Source organism: Colletotrichum aenigma, assembly GCF_013390185.1.
Source record: "Colletotrichum aenigma strain Cg56 chromosome Unknown KSG_Cg56_contig09, whole genome shotgun sequence".
In the NCBI taxonomy this organism is placed as follows: domain Eukaryota; kingdom Fungi; phylum Ascomycota; class Sordariomycetes; order Glomerellales; family Glomerellaceae; genus Colletotrichum; species Colletotrichum aenigma.
Window position 1 is genome coordinate 3,166,891 of NW_023500915.1, and position 14,139 is coordinate 3,181,029.

The following is a 14,139-nucleotide window of genomic DNA, read 5'->3' on the forward strand; positions in this document are numbered from 1 at the left end:
GGCCTAGTCTGAGGGAGGAAGACTCTTTGCAGCCACTCAATAGCAGTATTATCAGTAGTCCATCCATTCTCTGTTGCTGTAAACTCCTATCCATCGTATAGGCTAAGGTCTAGTGGAAACCACTGCTGTTAGACCTTTTTGCCCTTATATATAACCAGTGGATGCAGTGACTTGCCAACAGCAGAGATACACTCGATGATAGATACCCAGGCTCGTGATCCAGGCTGCTTTTTCCTAACTGACTTCGTGGCAGCCCTTCCCAGCACCAGCCTATTATCCCCCTTGCCCTCAAGAATGCCAGTCTCATCCATATTATATCGGTTGGCTGGTTTGATGGCTGTAATGCGAGGCATCGCGAGATGTTTGAACTATTGCCTGATAACCTCAGTAGATGCCCTATTAACACGCCTTGAATCAATTGAGCGACTTCTCTGGACCTTAATAGATGGGTTTCTTCGCAGGAATCCATCCATCCATCGCTTGCCTAGGGGTTGGGTATCCCCCATAGCATAGAGGATGCGCTGGGCGAACTCCTTTACTTATTGATAGGTTGGTGGGAGCCTAAGGTCAGCCTGGATTTGCACCCAGCTAGCTAGCTTAGCCTCCTAGGTATGGGATAGCCGCTGGAGGTCCTCAAAGGCAGCTGCTCTGTGTTGGACGCCTTTAATCCGGTCTTGAAGTGTTGATCGTGGTACTCCCCATCGCCTGGAGGCATTGCGGGCCGATATGCTATTTGCCATATCGGCAAGGGCTTGATTGATCTCATTTTCGGTACACTGGACCATTAAGTAATAAAAAAGGTATCCTGAAGAAATGATGGGATTTGGATAAAAATAGGAAATGTTATAGTAGTTAGAAGTAGGAGGTTATCTAGAAAGTGGGTGGCTGGGCGGCATTTTTTGGGTGGCCGGAATGCAGGGGTGGCCGGAAAGTGGGTGCTTTGACTTAGCTTTTGAAGAGATCTTTACTCATCAGCCATTCTCATCGGACCTTTCCTCACAAAGATGCTCATGATCTCATAAACCAAATCTGCGGCCGCAATCGATGTGACCTCAGCATTTGTGTCATACACTGGAGACACTTCAACGACATCCGCACCAATGATGTTGATGTCAGAGAGCCCTCGAATGATTGCGCGAAGCTCCCGAGTCGACCAACCTCCAGTCTCGGGAGTGCCCGCCGCTGGAGCAAAGGCAGGGTCGAGTGTGTCAATATCAATGGACAAATAAGCCGGCCTGTTGGTGCCGACACGCTCGATGATCTTCTTGATGATACCGCGGGTGCCGATATCGTCAATCTCGCGAGCCTCGATACGCGCAAAACCACACAGCTCGTCCTCATCATAGTCTCCAAGTCCTGACAGATTCGTACGAAGGCTAGCATGCATATTGCTCGAATTGGAAATCAGCCCCTCCTGGTTTGCCCAGTAGAAGAAACTGCCATGTGTGATCTGTGCAGCATCTGAAGGCGCCCCTGCCGTTGGGTTCCACGAGTCCAGATGGGAATCGAAGTGAGTGACGCTGACGGGTCCGTAGACTTTGTGAATGCTTCGGAGAATAGGCAGAAGAATTGTATGATCACCGCCCAGTGTAAGAAGTCGAGGGATCGTTTTAAGAGGGTTGGGTCTAGAAGCTGTCGATTTCGTGTAGGCCGGGCGTTGGAGGAGGCTCGTGTACCCCTTTTCAATGTCTTCCATTGCAATCTCTCTGCCATGGCTGGTTTGATGTCAGACTCAATATAAGCATCATTTTGGTGTGTTATTACTCCTTACGGTGAAGCTTGAATATCGCCGCAATCGAGGGCCCGTCCCCAGAATTTGAGAGGATTCACGCGCTGAGCTCTGTTCACGGATTCAGGGAGATGAATAGGCAAATATTGGCGGAACCTACACATTGTAGCCTCCTCTAGTGACCTGTTAGCTCGATCAATTGACTGTCTCTAGGAACGCGAGTTACTAACGCCAGAGTCAGGTGCCGAGAGGCTTTTCTAATTGCCGAAGGGCCAAATCGAGCTCCTGGTCGATAGGTAACACCGCTATCGAAAGGGATTCCTAACACGGAAGTTAACCATACATCTGATTATAAAATAGAAGGGGCCATTTATTAAAATACGTACCGACAGTGGCAACATTGAAAGCAACGGACTCATCCTTAAGTAGGCTTCAAATTACCTATACTATAGATACCTATAGGTACCCACCTAAATAGGTTAGGTTATAGGTATACTTAGAGTATAAGTAAATAGGTTTCCTAAGTATATAAATAGAAATAAAGCTAAATACAAATTAAAACTTTATTTATACTTATAAATTATACATAGTGAAGTCTAATAGTAAAATACTTAGTAAATAAATAGTTAACTTAATTTATAATAATTAATTTATAATAATCTATTTATAACAATCTATTTATAATAAATAAATAAATTATGCTAGACTTTTGTATTTATTTTTTATTTTTTATCATTATATTTACTTCCTATTTAAAATAAAAACTAGGTTTTTTTATTAAAGCTATTTCATTTCTAATATTCTATTATTTTATTTAAATTATACTATTTATTTTATTATTATTCTTTTAAAAAGAATTATTTATTTAAATTATAATTATTAAATATCTTTTTAACCTTTTTCTTAAAAAACGAAATATATTTCTTTTATTATAAAGAAATAACGATATGATTATTATTATTTATAGAATTATAAAAGATATTTGCAAAAATAGATTTGTATAAGCTATTATTTTAATAGAAATATCAATATAATTATTAATTTTAAAAGTATTACTTTTTTAGTTTACATTCTCTAAGTTAGTATTTTTAAAATTATTATTTTAGAGGATGATATCTTCTTAGTTATTTATTTATTAATTAAGGTCTTTTAGAATAATATTTTAAAAAGGCATATTTTACAAATTTATATTTTAAAAGGTAATATTTTATTAATTTAAGTTTTGTAAAATAATATTATTTATATTACTATTCTAAAAAATAATATCTTTATAATTATACTTAAATAAAGTAATATCTTCTTCTAAAAGGTTTCTGTAAGGGGCTGGCCCCTAGGCTTGTTCAACGTAGAGGTGCCGTTGATTGACTATTCTAAGCTGAAGAAGGAAGAAAGGACTTTACAAGAGTAGGCACCTAACAGCGGTGAAGCAGACCGGGTTAGGCGGTGTAACGCGGCAGAGTAGTGGGTCCAACGGAGCCGGATCTCGGTAATTGCTCCGGCAAAGCCGGAGATATCAATCCGGGCTCTAGCCCGTGACAGTTTCTTATAGCTAAGTTAATAAAAAAGAAGCTTTTAAAATCTATTTCCTCTAAATTAAAAGTATTTTTATTATTATTAATATAAAGATTTCTTATAATATTATTTTTAAAGTTAATATATTTTAATTTTAATTCTCCTTATTAACATTTAAATTATTAATAACTTTAGATTAAATAGAGGCTAAATGTATAAAAATACTTTTATTGACATGGTTTGTCAGTCAGCCGGCCGGACCAGTCAGCCGGACGTTTTTTTCTAAACACTCTTACGTCCAAATCACTTAAACCTTTAACATATAAAATCTCAACAACCATAATGCTAATCTACACCTAAAAAGACAAAGTCATTCTTATAATTAAAGCGATCTGATTCATATATGCTACAGGTAATAACTTAAGCATTTTGTATGCTGCAAAGACCTATGGTATCCTAAAGAGCACCTGAGCTGATAGAATAAACAACTGACTGCAATATAAATAAGCTTAACCCTAATAATATAAACTTAATCTGATTAAAGAGAAAACACTTCTCTAATATATTATTAAATAGGATTCCAGACGATTTCCTTTCTACCTCAGTAGTGTAGAAGATATAGCTAATCTCCTGCTGCAAGCCTGTAATAGCAAGCCTGTTAGCAAGCAATAGGCTAAGCAGTTTGTGGACTTACAGCCTGCTCTAAAAACCAAGTTTAATTATCTATATAATTATTAAAAGGCTTTTTAAGAAGATCCTAAGGTTATATCAAAGTGGTTTATGCTATTATGCAACATAATAGCTAAGTATAGCATCTAAGAGGGGGACCTATATAATTTTGATGAAACTAGCTTTATAATAGGCATAATGACTGCGTTAATAGTAGTTATATGTTACGGTCAGCTATCCGACAGTAGGGTCTGCTAACAGAAGCTGGGGATTGATACGTTCTAACAGTACACTGGGTTGTAGTCGTAGGTTGTAGGTCGTAGGCTGTAGTAGATCGGTTCTTCAGAGGCCAAGGTGATCAGTCTTAGACTTAATAAGTGATTCGCAGTGAAGGTAAGCTGAGAGTATCCGTGAGGATGAATACTAAGTTGATTGCTGAAGAGCTATGGAAGTCTGACCATAAGCCAGGCTCAGGGTCATTATATACAAGCCTAATTCTGAATATGTTCCTTTGTACCTTAGGTCGATCTGGATCATTCTGATCCAGAATGATCGTTTGGCCCCTAAGTCGTGTTGGATCATATTGATCCAATATGATCGTTATCTTATCATCACGTGACTTGGACCATAGTTCTTCTGTTACCGAGTGAGTTCCTGTTGTTCCCGTGATCCTGCAGTACAAATGTCCTGTCCTAGCCGCCCGACGCCCAAGTGGGTCGGTCAACTGTTATCCATACATAACGGGTCGTAACATTACATATGCTAATTAACGCAGCAAAGCAAAGTCTGTCCAGCCTAGCAACTGTGAATAAGCTATAGTTATTAAATATATTAATTTAGGTGGGTAGTACATCCCTCTATTTATAATTTTTAAGGGTGTATATCACCTTGCTAGTTAGACTATAGAATTAGGTTTTCTAGGTAACTAGGTGATTAAACCTACTGCTAATAGATAGATAGATAATTAGATAGGTCTTAACTAGATTAAACACTTTAATAAATATATTAAGAACTAAATAAAGGGTGTCTATTAGATGCTTATTATTAACAGCTATAAGAGCTATTTATCAGCTGAATTTAATAATTACTATAAGTAGAATAATATTATAACTATTAGTATACCTGCATAGTTATTGCATCTACTACAGCTATTAGATATTACCCTTTATTCGCCTTTAAAACGTATATATAGTGATAAAATCAACTAATTCATTAGGGCCTCTATAAATCATATCACTAAGTCTGAGTTCTTTATTACCTTCTACTAGGCCTATAATAAGGTTTTTAATAAGGAAAACATCAGGTCTGCTTTCTAAGGCGCTGGAATTTCACTATAGGACCTAGACCATATCATCAAAAAGCTTAATATATATTTATAGACGCCTACACCTCCTATAGCTAACCTTTTAACACCTCCACCTTAGCAGTTATAAACACCCTCTAACCTATAACAAACTATCTCACAGTCTAACTTTATTAAAGGTTATATCTCTACTTATTAAAGAAGCTTATTAACACTAATTATTACTATAGTTAAGTAATTATTAAAGGGTGTATAAGTAATAGCACACTTAATCACTATTTTGACTGATCAGTTTTATACCTTTAAGGATGCAAATATAGTACTTACTAAGCGCTAGAGGGCTAAAAGAACGTAAGTCCAGCTTAGAGGGGTACTTAGTATAGAGGAATCTCAGGTTTTGCTTGAAGGGAAACAGAGGGAAACGTCCAGCACCTCAAGAGGACGACGAGGGGGGTCCATCAAAGAGAGCCCAGCCAGCTTGGAGACGCTGTGGTATATATGGTGAGACTGGGCATAACGCGCGAACCTGTTCCAAAGATGTCGAACCCTCAGGATATTCTGATAGCGACAACTAATAGTTGATTTAATATGTTGTGGTTAAGAAATACTAGATGTTGTTATGTACGTGGGAAAAAAACGTCCAGCTGACTGGTCTGGCTAGCTGACTGATGAACCATATTAGCTTTTCTTTTATCATAAAATATAACTATTTTGTTTATTTTAATTTTGAAATGAGTTTTAAATAATAATAAATAATATATTTTAGAAATTAAATCTTAATAGCAATTAAAAAGAATTAGTAGTTAGATAAAGTTTAAATATAAAAATAAAACAATATAAGTAAAACTATGATAAATTATATAGAGTATAAGTATAATAAAGATAAAGAGAATTAATAAGTTAAAAATAGTTCTTTATTTAAAAAAATAAATCTTTATAATATATTTTATCATTAATATATACAATAGTTATGATTTCTTTTTATGTTTTACTTTATATATTTCTTTCTCTCTTCAAGTTATTTTATTAATATTTATTTTAAAATTATGTTAAGTTAATATATGTAAATACTCTCTTTGTTTTTATTCTTTATTTTTATAATATTAAAAACTCTAAATAATCTATTATTTATAAGTATTATATATCTACTATAATATTAGATATATTCAGAAAGATAGTAGATTAACTTAAATAGTAAAAAGTATATTTATAATATTATTATAATAATTTCTTAAATATTTATAATAATTATTTTCTACATTAGCTAGTTAGATCTAATTGAAAAGAATAGTAATAAACTATTTTTAGAATTTATAAACTTAAAAAGCAAAACGAACGCTTATAAAATGCTAGTTTAACTAAAAATAATTTTATATAAAATAGAAATAGCTAGTAATAAAGTTATTATATATTAAAAATAAAATTGAAGAAACTTATTTTAAATTAAGATTTCGTATTTTAACTTAAGAGAAAAATATATATAAAGCTTATAATAAAATAGATATATACTAAAGTATAAATGTATTTATTTAAGTAATTTATATAATGTCTTAATATGGCTTTAATATTTCTTAATAATAATACTTTTTAATATTTAATTTAGAAATATTTAAGTTACTATTTATTTTGAGTCTACTTATAATTATTAAACTTATAGCTATAATTTTTATAATATCAAGTATTATTTCTATTTCTATCTCTTTAAGTATATATTAAGCTTTAAAATATCTATAATAGAGACGAATTATTGTTATATTTACTATTTATTTTATTGGAAATCTTCTTTATTTTATTAATTTATACAATATTATAGCTCTCTCTTTAAATTTATCTATAGTATTTTAAGATATCAATTCTAAAATTTTAGATATTAAAATATATAAGATTAATTATAGCCTGTAAAATAGAGTAATAAATATAATAATAATTAATATAATCTTATTAGCTAATTTTATAGCTAAAACTATTATTAATATAATAAGTAATCCTAAATAGAGTAATATAAAAATATACATATATTTTCTCTTTTTTATATTTAGCTTTTTAATATTAATATATTATTTAAGTAAACATAATATATAGCTTTTTTTATCTTCTATTTAAATTAGCTAAATATCCTAGAAGGTTTATATAATAAGTTATTTATTTCTTATTGCTTTTTTATTAGAACTAAAAAAGCTTTTAAAACTAAAAATATTATTTGACTTAAAAAATAACTTTTTTTAGTTTAAGAGTCTCTTATAAATAAAAGAATCTTTTTTATTTATATTCTATAATACTTTTAGCGTATTAATATTAAAAAAGCTGCATTTTAAAAGCTTAAAAGCCTCTTGTTAAAATGTAGAGTAATTAGATATATTAATATTAAGTTATATAAAACCTAAGCTAATATAAATTAGATTTTTTAATATAATTTATATTTAGCATAGAAACTTATTAAAATATATAATTAGTAGTTTAACTTACATCTATTAATATTTATAAAGTATTTTAGTTTATAAATAGATTTAAAATATTATTAAAATAATTTATACTAAAATAAATATAAACTAAATTAAACTTTTTAGTTTTATTAAAATCTAAAATAAAGTAAATAATATCTTACTTAATTATATAAAACCTTTCAACTTTTGCTAAAATAGTTATCAATTATAGCTAATATTAATTCTAATTTATCTAGAGATATTTTTATTCAAGATTTTTATTTAATAGAATAAAAAGATTTTAATATTTACCTTTTCTTTTATTTATTTTCTTTTAAATTTCTCTTTAAAGAAATTATAAAAAAAGGTTTAAATATTTTTAAATTAAATACTATATTTTAGCTTACATAAAAGATTCATATTAAAACTTTGAATTTATTATAATTTAATATTTCCTTTATAACAAAGCTAATATTATATCATAATAACCTTCTATAATAATTTATTATAATAACTTATTATAATAATTTATGTTAAGATATTTAATTTTATATCTATATCTCTTTTCAACTTATACAATTTTATGAACTATTTTATGAAATCTATGTTTTTAAGTTATAATATAACTTTTATTATATAAATAATATATAGATTTATACTTATTTATATAAATAACTACATTTTTTAATAATAACTACATACTTGTAAATATTATAATTAAATATAATTTTATAACTATTTATATAATATATATTGTTTTTAATTAGAACTATAGATCTAAATAATTAAATCATAATATTTGTTTTACAAGCTATATTAATAGCTACTTTGAAATTATATTATCTATTATTTTCTATGATTGTTTTATCTCTTAAAATATTTATGTTACTTATATTAATTATTAGCCTTTATTTATATGTAGTTATTTATTTATTTATTATTTAAATAAAAATAATGTAACTACTTTTTATTAATAATAATATCTTTTTATAGTATTTTCTATATTTTCTATTTGTTTAATAAAACTATAATATTACTTATAAACTTCTTTTTTATATTTGTCTTTATTAGCTATAATAATCTATTATTTTTAGTTTTTATAATAGTTTTTACTATTAAGAAGGTTAATAATTTAAGTTTATTCATAACTTCTTTTATTATATTTAAACTAAAACAATACTATTATAACTCTATTTATAGATATATAGAGGTCTTAAACATTTTATTATCTTTTGAAGGCTAACTTGATAAAGCTAATATTAATAAAATCCTCTGTAATAGTTACAATAATAATATTATTATTAAAACTTACTAGAGAATTAAGATAATATATACTTTATTGTTCTTATAATAAGTATTTATAATCTAATTATATTTATAAATTAATTAATAATTATTTAGATTTACTACTAAGTATTATAATATTCCATACTTACAATAATTTATTATAATAATTCTTTTTAATTTAGTTTCTTTTTTTCTTTATTTGTATAAATAAAGTATATTACTAATTTATATACTATAAATAACCCTTGTAAAGCTATATCTTCCCTTTTTTCTATAGACGTTTTTATTAAATGTAAGCTTATTTATAGTAGCTTAATTATTCTTTTTAAAAAAAAATTATTTTATTAAATAATAGTAATAAATTTAATATTATAGATAGGAAATAAAAAATAATATTAAAAGCTTTTAGCCTTTATTTAGCTTTAATATATACTTAAAAAAAGTAAACGAGACTTTTACTAAAGGTTATAAATAAATAAATATTTAAGCTAAATGTTTTAAATGGAATTCTAATATAATATTCTCTATTCTATCTATATAATATATATTACTCTTTTTATTTATCTTAATATAACTGGTTTTAAACCTAATTTAATAAATAACTATTATTATAAGCTAATATACATTAAAATATAATATAATATTTTAGTATCTTTTAAAACATAACATAATAGAGAGATAATTTATCTATAAATTATAAAACCTATCTAAACTATTTATATTAACTATTATAATAATTATTAATATAATTACTATAATCATTTTTATAATAATTATATTCTATTTTCTAGCTTATTAAAAAAGGAATAAATCTATTTAATTAAATAAAATAGTTCTCTATTATTTTCTTAATAATATTATATCCTTTAACTCTGTTTAAAAGTTAATTTTCAAATTTTTTATTAGCTTTATAAACTAAAAATAGATATTATTATTCTTTATAATAATAATTAAAAATCTCAAAGCTAAAGCTTTAGCTATTTAAATAAAAGCTTTTAATAGAATTATTTCTAATTTAAAGATATCTCTAATAATTAATATATAAATAAAATTAAGTTAAAAATATATATTACTTAATATTATAGCTGATTTTATAAGTAAAAACTAAACATATTATTATATTTTCTTTTATATTTAATATTTTAAAAAACTATATTATAGAGAATATAATTAGTATAATTATTCACATTCTTTAGAAGCTGTTAATAAAAAATATTTAAATTTAATTGTATTTCTATAGATAATAGTTTTAATTTTAAACTTAAAATCTTACTTAAGTTCTATGGGGTTATATTTAATATCTTATTTATATTGTTAATTTTATAGTTTAAAAACTATATGATTATTTTACAATTATTTATATAGTTATAATAAATAGTTTTATATAATGTATAATATATATTAATAATAAATAAATTACTAAGAATATTATATTATTATAATAAACCTTAATAAAATAATAAGTTATTTTTATTCTATAGAATAATAATTTTAAAAATCAGTTAGATAATAAAGCTTCTACTAATTAATATTTAAATACAATTTTAAACTTAAAAAGCTAAGTTAAAACAAAAAGTATTTTAATAATTGTAATAATTATTATTAAAATAAGCTATTTTATTTCTCACTTTCTATTTTTTATTATTATCGTTTTCTTTAGATTTATTATTTTATACTTAAATTTAATACTAATTTAATGTAATTTGTATAGTTTTCAAACTTTTAGAAACATAATAAAAATAAAAACCTTTAAAAAGGACTCTAAATATCCAATTATTAATATAAGAATATATCAAAATTTAAACCTATTAATATTAATCTATATTTTTAAACTTTAGATTTAAATTTAAATTTAATTTATAAATTATATTAATAATTATTTATTTAAGCTAAAAAATATAAAAGAATATTAAACTTAAGTTATTCTTAATATCTCTATATATTTCTTTGTTATTATTTACATTTTAAATAAAACTTAATCTATTAATATTATTTATATAATTAATTATAAACATCTATGATAATTATTGAATAAAATATTTAGAAACTATTAGGAAATTTAATAATAATAAGAATTTACTCTAGATATTAGTTTTTTAAAAAATAATATAAATAATAATAATAAAACTAAAGAAATACTAATTATTATAAAAATAATAATAGTTTTTGTATGTATCTTTATTATTTCTTTCTTTACTAATATTAGACTTAGTAAATAATAATTCAGCTTATTTTATTTTATTATAAAATATAACTAGAATAAAGTTTATTTAAATTTATATTAAGAATTATTATAAAACTATTTTATAGAATTTTCAAACTAGTTCAAATAAAATTTATAGATTTATGCATAATTTCATAATTTGAATATTTTAAAACTTTAAGAAATAAATACATTATTATATTTCTAATACGTAGTATTATAATAATCTTTCATATTCATTATAATTATAATGACTTATTATAATAATTAATATAATAATTCTTTTATAATTACTATATTAATATGTTTTTTAGAAATAAATAGATACTTTATTTTAGAAAATAAATAACATTATTTATAATTCCTTAAAAATTATAAATATTATATTATGATTTTTTGAAAACATGTAACTAAATCTATATAAACCTATTTTATTAATTAATTAATTTTAATTGTTTAGAAAATATTAAGATAAAATCTAAAATATTATAATCTTTATAACATAACCTATAACTATTTTTATATTATTTTAAATTTTATTCTTTTTAAACAAATATTTAGCTTTAGTTAATATATTTTTTACTATAAATATTTTAATATAAAACTTAAAATAATTTCTTTTTAAGTTTTCTTTTTAATTTATAATAAATATTAAAATTAATATTTATTCTTTTACTTTGAGGTTTTGTTTTAGAAGATTGTATACTTTATAAACTAAATAAAAAAAGTTAATTTATTAAATATTTTAATTTCAAATTCTTAACATTAAAGATTTTTATGTTATTATCTATAATTTTATTATTAAATATATTTAAAATATTATTAATATGTTAAACAATAATAATAATATTTAAAACTTAATAGAATTCAAATCTTTAAATATAAAATTTAATAAACTATTTAGCTAAATCTTAAATGTTATAAATAAATTTAATTTAGTTTTCTAAGTATTATTGTTTAATTTATAAATATTATAATAAAATTTATAAATTTATAAAAACCTTTTATTATTATTAAATTAGAGAAATAATTAGAGAATAAAAAAGTAATTAAATAATGAATTAAAATAATCTCTTATTATTAGAAATAAATAATATATTATAATAATATAATTCACTTCTTATACAATTTTAATATTTTAATTTAGATGTTAATTTCTCTTTGAGTTTCCTTTAATATATTATATTTATAAAATAGATTATTATTTAGAATTTAAATTATAGTTTCTATTTTATTTGTATACTTAATACTTGAATAAGAAAGCCTTACTTATTATTTATATTAATTTAGTACTTACTTAAATACCTCTCTATACCTATAGATTATATAGGTATGTACCTATATAGATATCTATAGATAGTTTACAGCCTATCCTTAAGGTAAGGGAGGTGAGGTAACAGCCTATAGGTTATAATACCCGCAAAAGCAGAGTTGTCCTTCAGTAAGTCAGCAATGTTCCTGAGTTCCGCTCTTAGTAGAAAACCGTACATATTCGTAGTTTTGGGGTATCGCGGCGTCGTCATTGCCCTGCAGCGGTCTTTGCACCGCATAGGCGAGTGATCCAGCCACCAAGGAGCAATAGTAAAACGTTCTAAACATTGCTTTTCTGAGTAGATGAAAATATCTTGAAGAGGATGAAAATTTCTTTCGTTGGCTTCGAAATTCATGGAAGTTGTGTCTTATGGCTGATGTTTTCATCGTAGGAATAGGTGGAAACTAACCACGACAGGAAAGTTATCCGCAAGCCCCACCAGAAGAACCCGGGGATCGGAGAGCTACCGACCATGATTTCGACTGGGTAATGCATGTGCCCAAATAACATGAGAAGCCGAGTGTACTGTCACAAACGCCTGTGGGATAGTGGTCTGGTGTTGATCATTTCGAGGGCACACCAGGGCAATCAACACAATGAGTGTCGTAGGACAGAGGCCCAATGTTTGCCGAAAGCTGAAGAACAGAGTGGTCTCCAGCGTCTCAAAGACCATACACAACGCCCTTATATAGCAAAAGAGGTAATTCGGCTCAAACAGGGTCTTAGTTACATACATTCAGTCAGTAATCAACCCGAGCAATAGTTCCTGACAAAGTTACAAGCAATCTTCGTGATGGAATATGACTAACTAGGCACGTATCCTCTGGAATGCTTTCTTGATCTCATCATCCCAGTTGCTAGAAAGAATCGCAGCAAGCTCCAAGCCTGCGACTAGAATCATGCCTATAGTCTGTCCTATCCAGAGTCCCGAAAGTTCCCATCCTGAAAAGGCCATCCAAGTACCAAGCGGCAGCGCGACAACGTAGTATGCCATAGCGTTGATACTGGCGCTAACGTTCTGTTTTCCCATCCCACGAAGCGACCCTCCACAGCTCCCGTTGAGCCCATCGAATATTTGGAACAAAGCCACCCTTGGCACTACCCTTGCTGTGTATGATATCACTGTCTCATCGGGTGTGAAGATAGCAGCAAATCGAGATCTGCTGATAATCAACAAAATCATGACGGAAGCAGCCACCGATAGAGTCAAGAATATCGCGACTTTGACGGATCTGATGCCAGCGGTTTTGTCTCTGAGGCCAAGCAGCCCACCAACTCTGATACTGGTCGCCACGCCGATGCCAAACGGTATGGTAACGAGTACTTGATCTGCGGTCATGAGAACGCTTTGGGAAGCCAGCGGCAGCGGGCCAAGGCGCCCGGCAACGAGAGCAACAATCTCGAATGCCCAGAACTCCGTGCCCAAGTGGACAAACCCGAGGAATGCAAGGCGGGCAAAGGCTGGCAGGTTCCAGCACTCGGATCCCTCGACGAAGCATGCGTAAGCGAGAAGGCCAAAGAAAGACAGCCAATAACCGACGCCAGTTGCCAAAGGAGCTCCCATCACACCGAAGCCTGAAAACTTGATAAACCAGTAGTTCAGACCAGCACTAATGGGAGAGGTGACCAGGAGGACGTAGGTTGTTGGCTGCACGATTCCTTGAGCTTGCAAGTACTTCTTGAGTATTTCGAAGTGGATGT

General features: G+C 27.5%; 1 protein-coding gene across 1 annotated transcript; it reads right to left on the reverse strand.

The window, feature by feature from the left end:
* Positions 1-964: 964 nt before the first annotated feature.
* On the reverse strand, positions 965-1,696 carry CGCA056_v013512 (putative agmatinase 1; the record flags this gene model as incomplete). The annotated part of the gene is made up of 1 exon (XM_037328756.1): positions 965-1,696. The coding sequence occupies one exon, from the start codon at positions 1,694-1,696 to the stop codon at positions 965-967; it is 732 nt and encodes a 243-aa protein (XP_037173011.1).
* Positions 1,697-14,139: the final 12,443 nt, after the last annotated feature.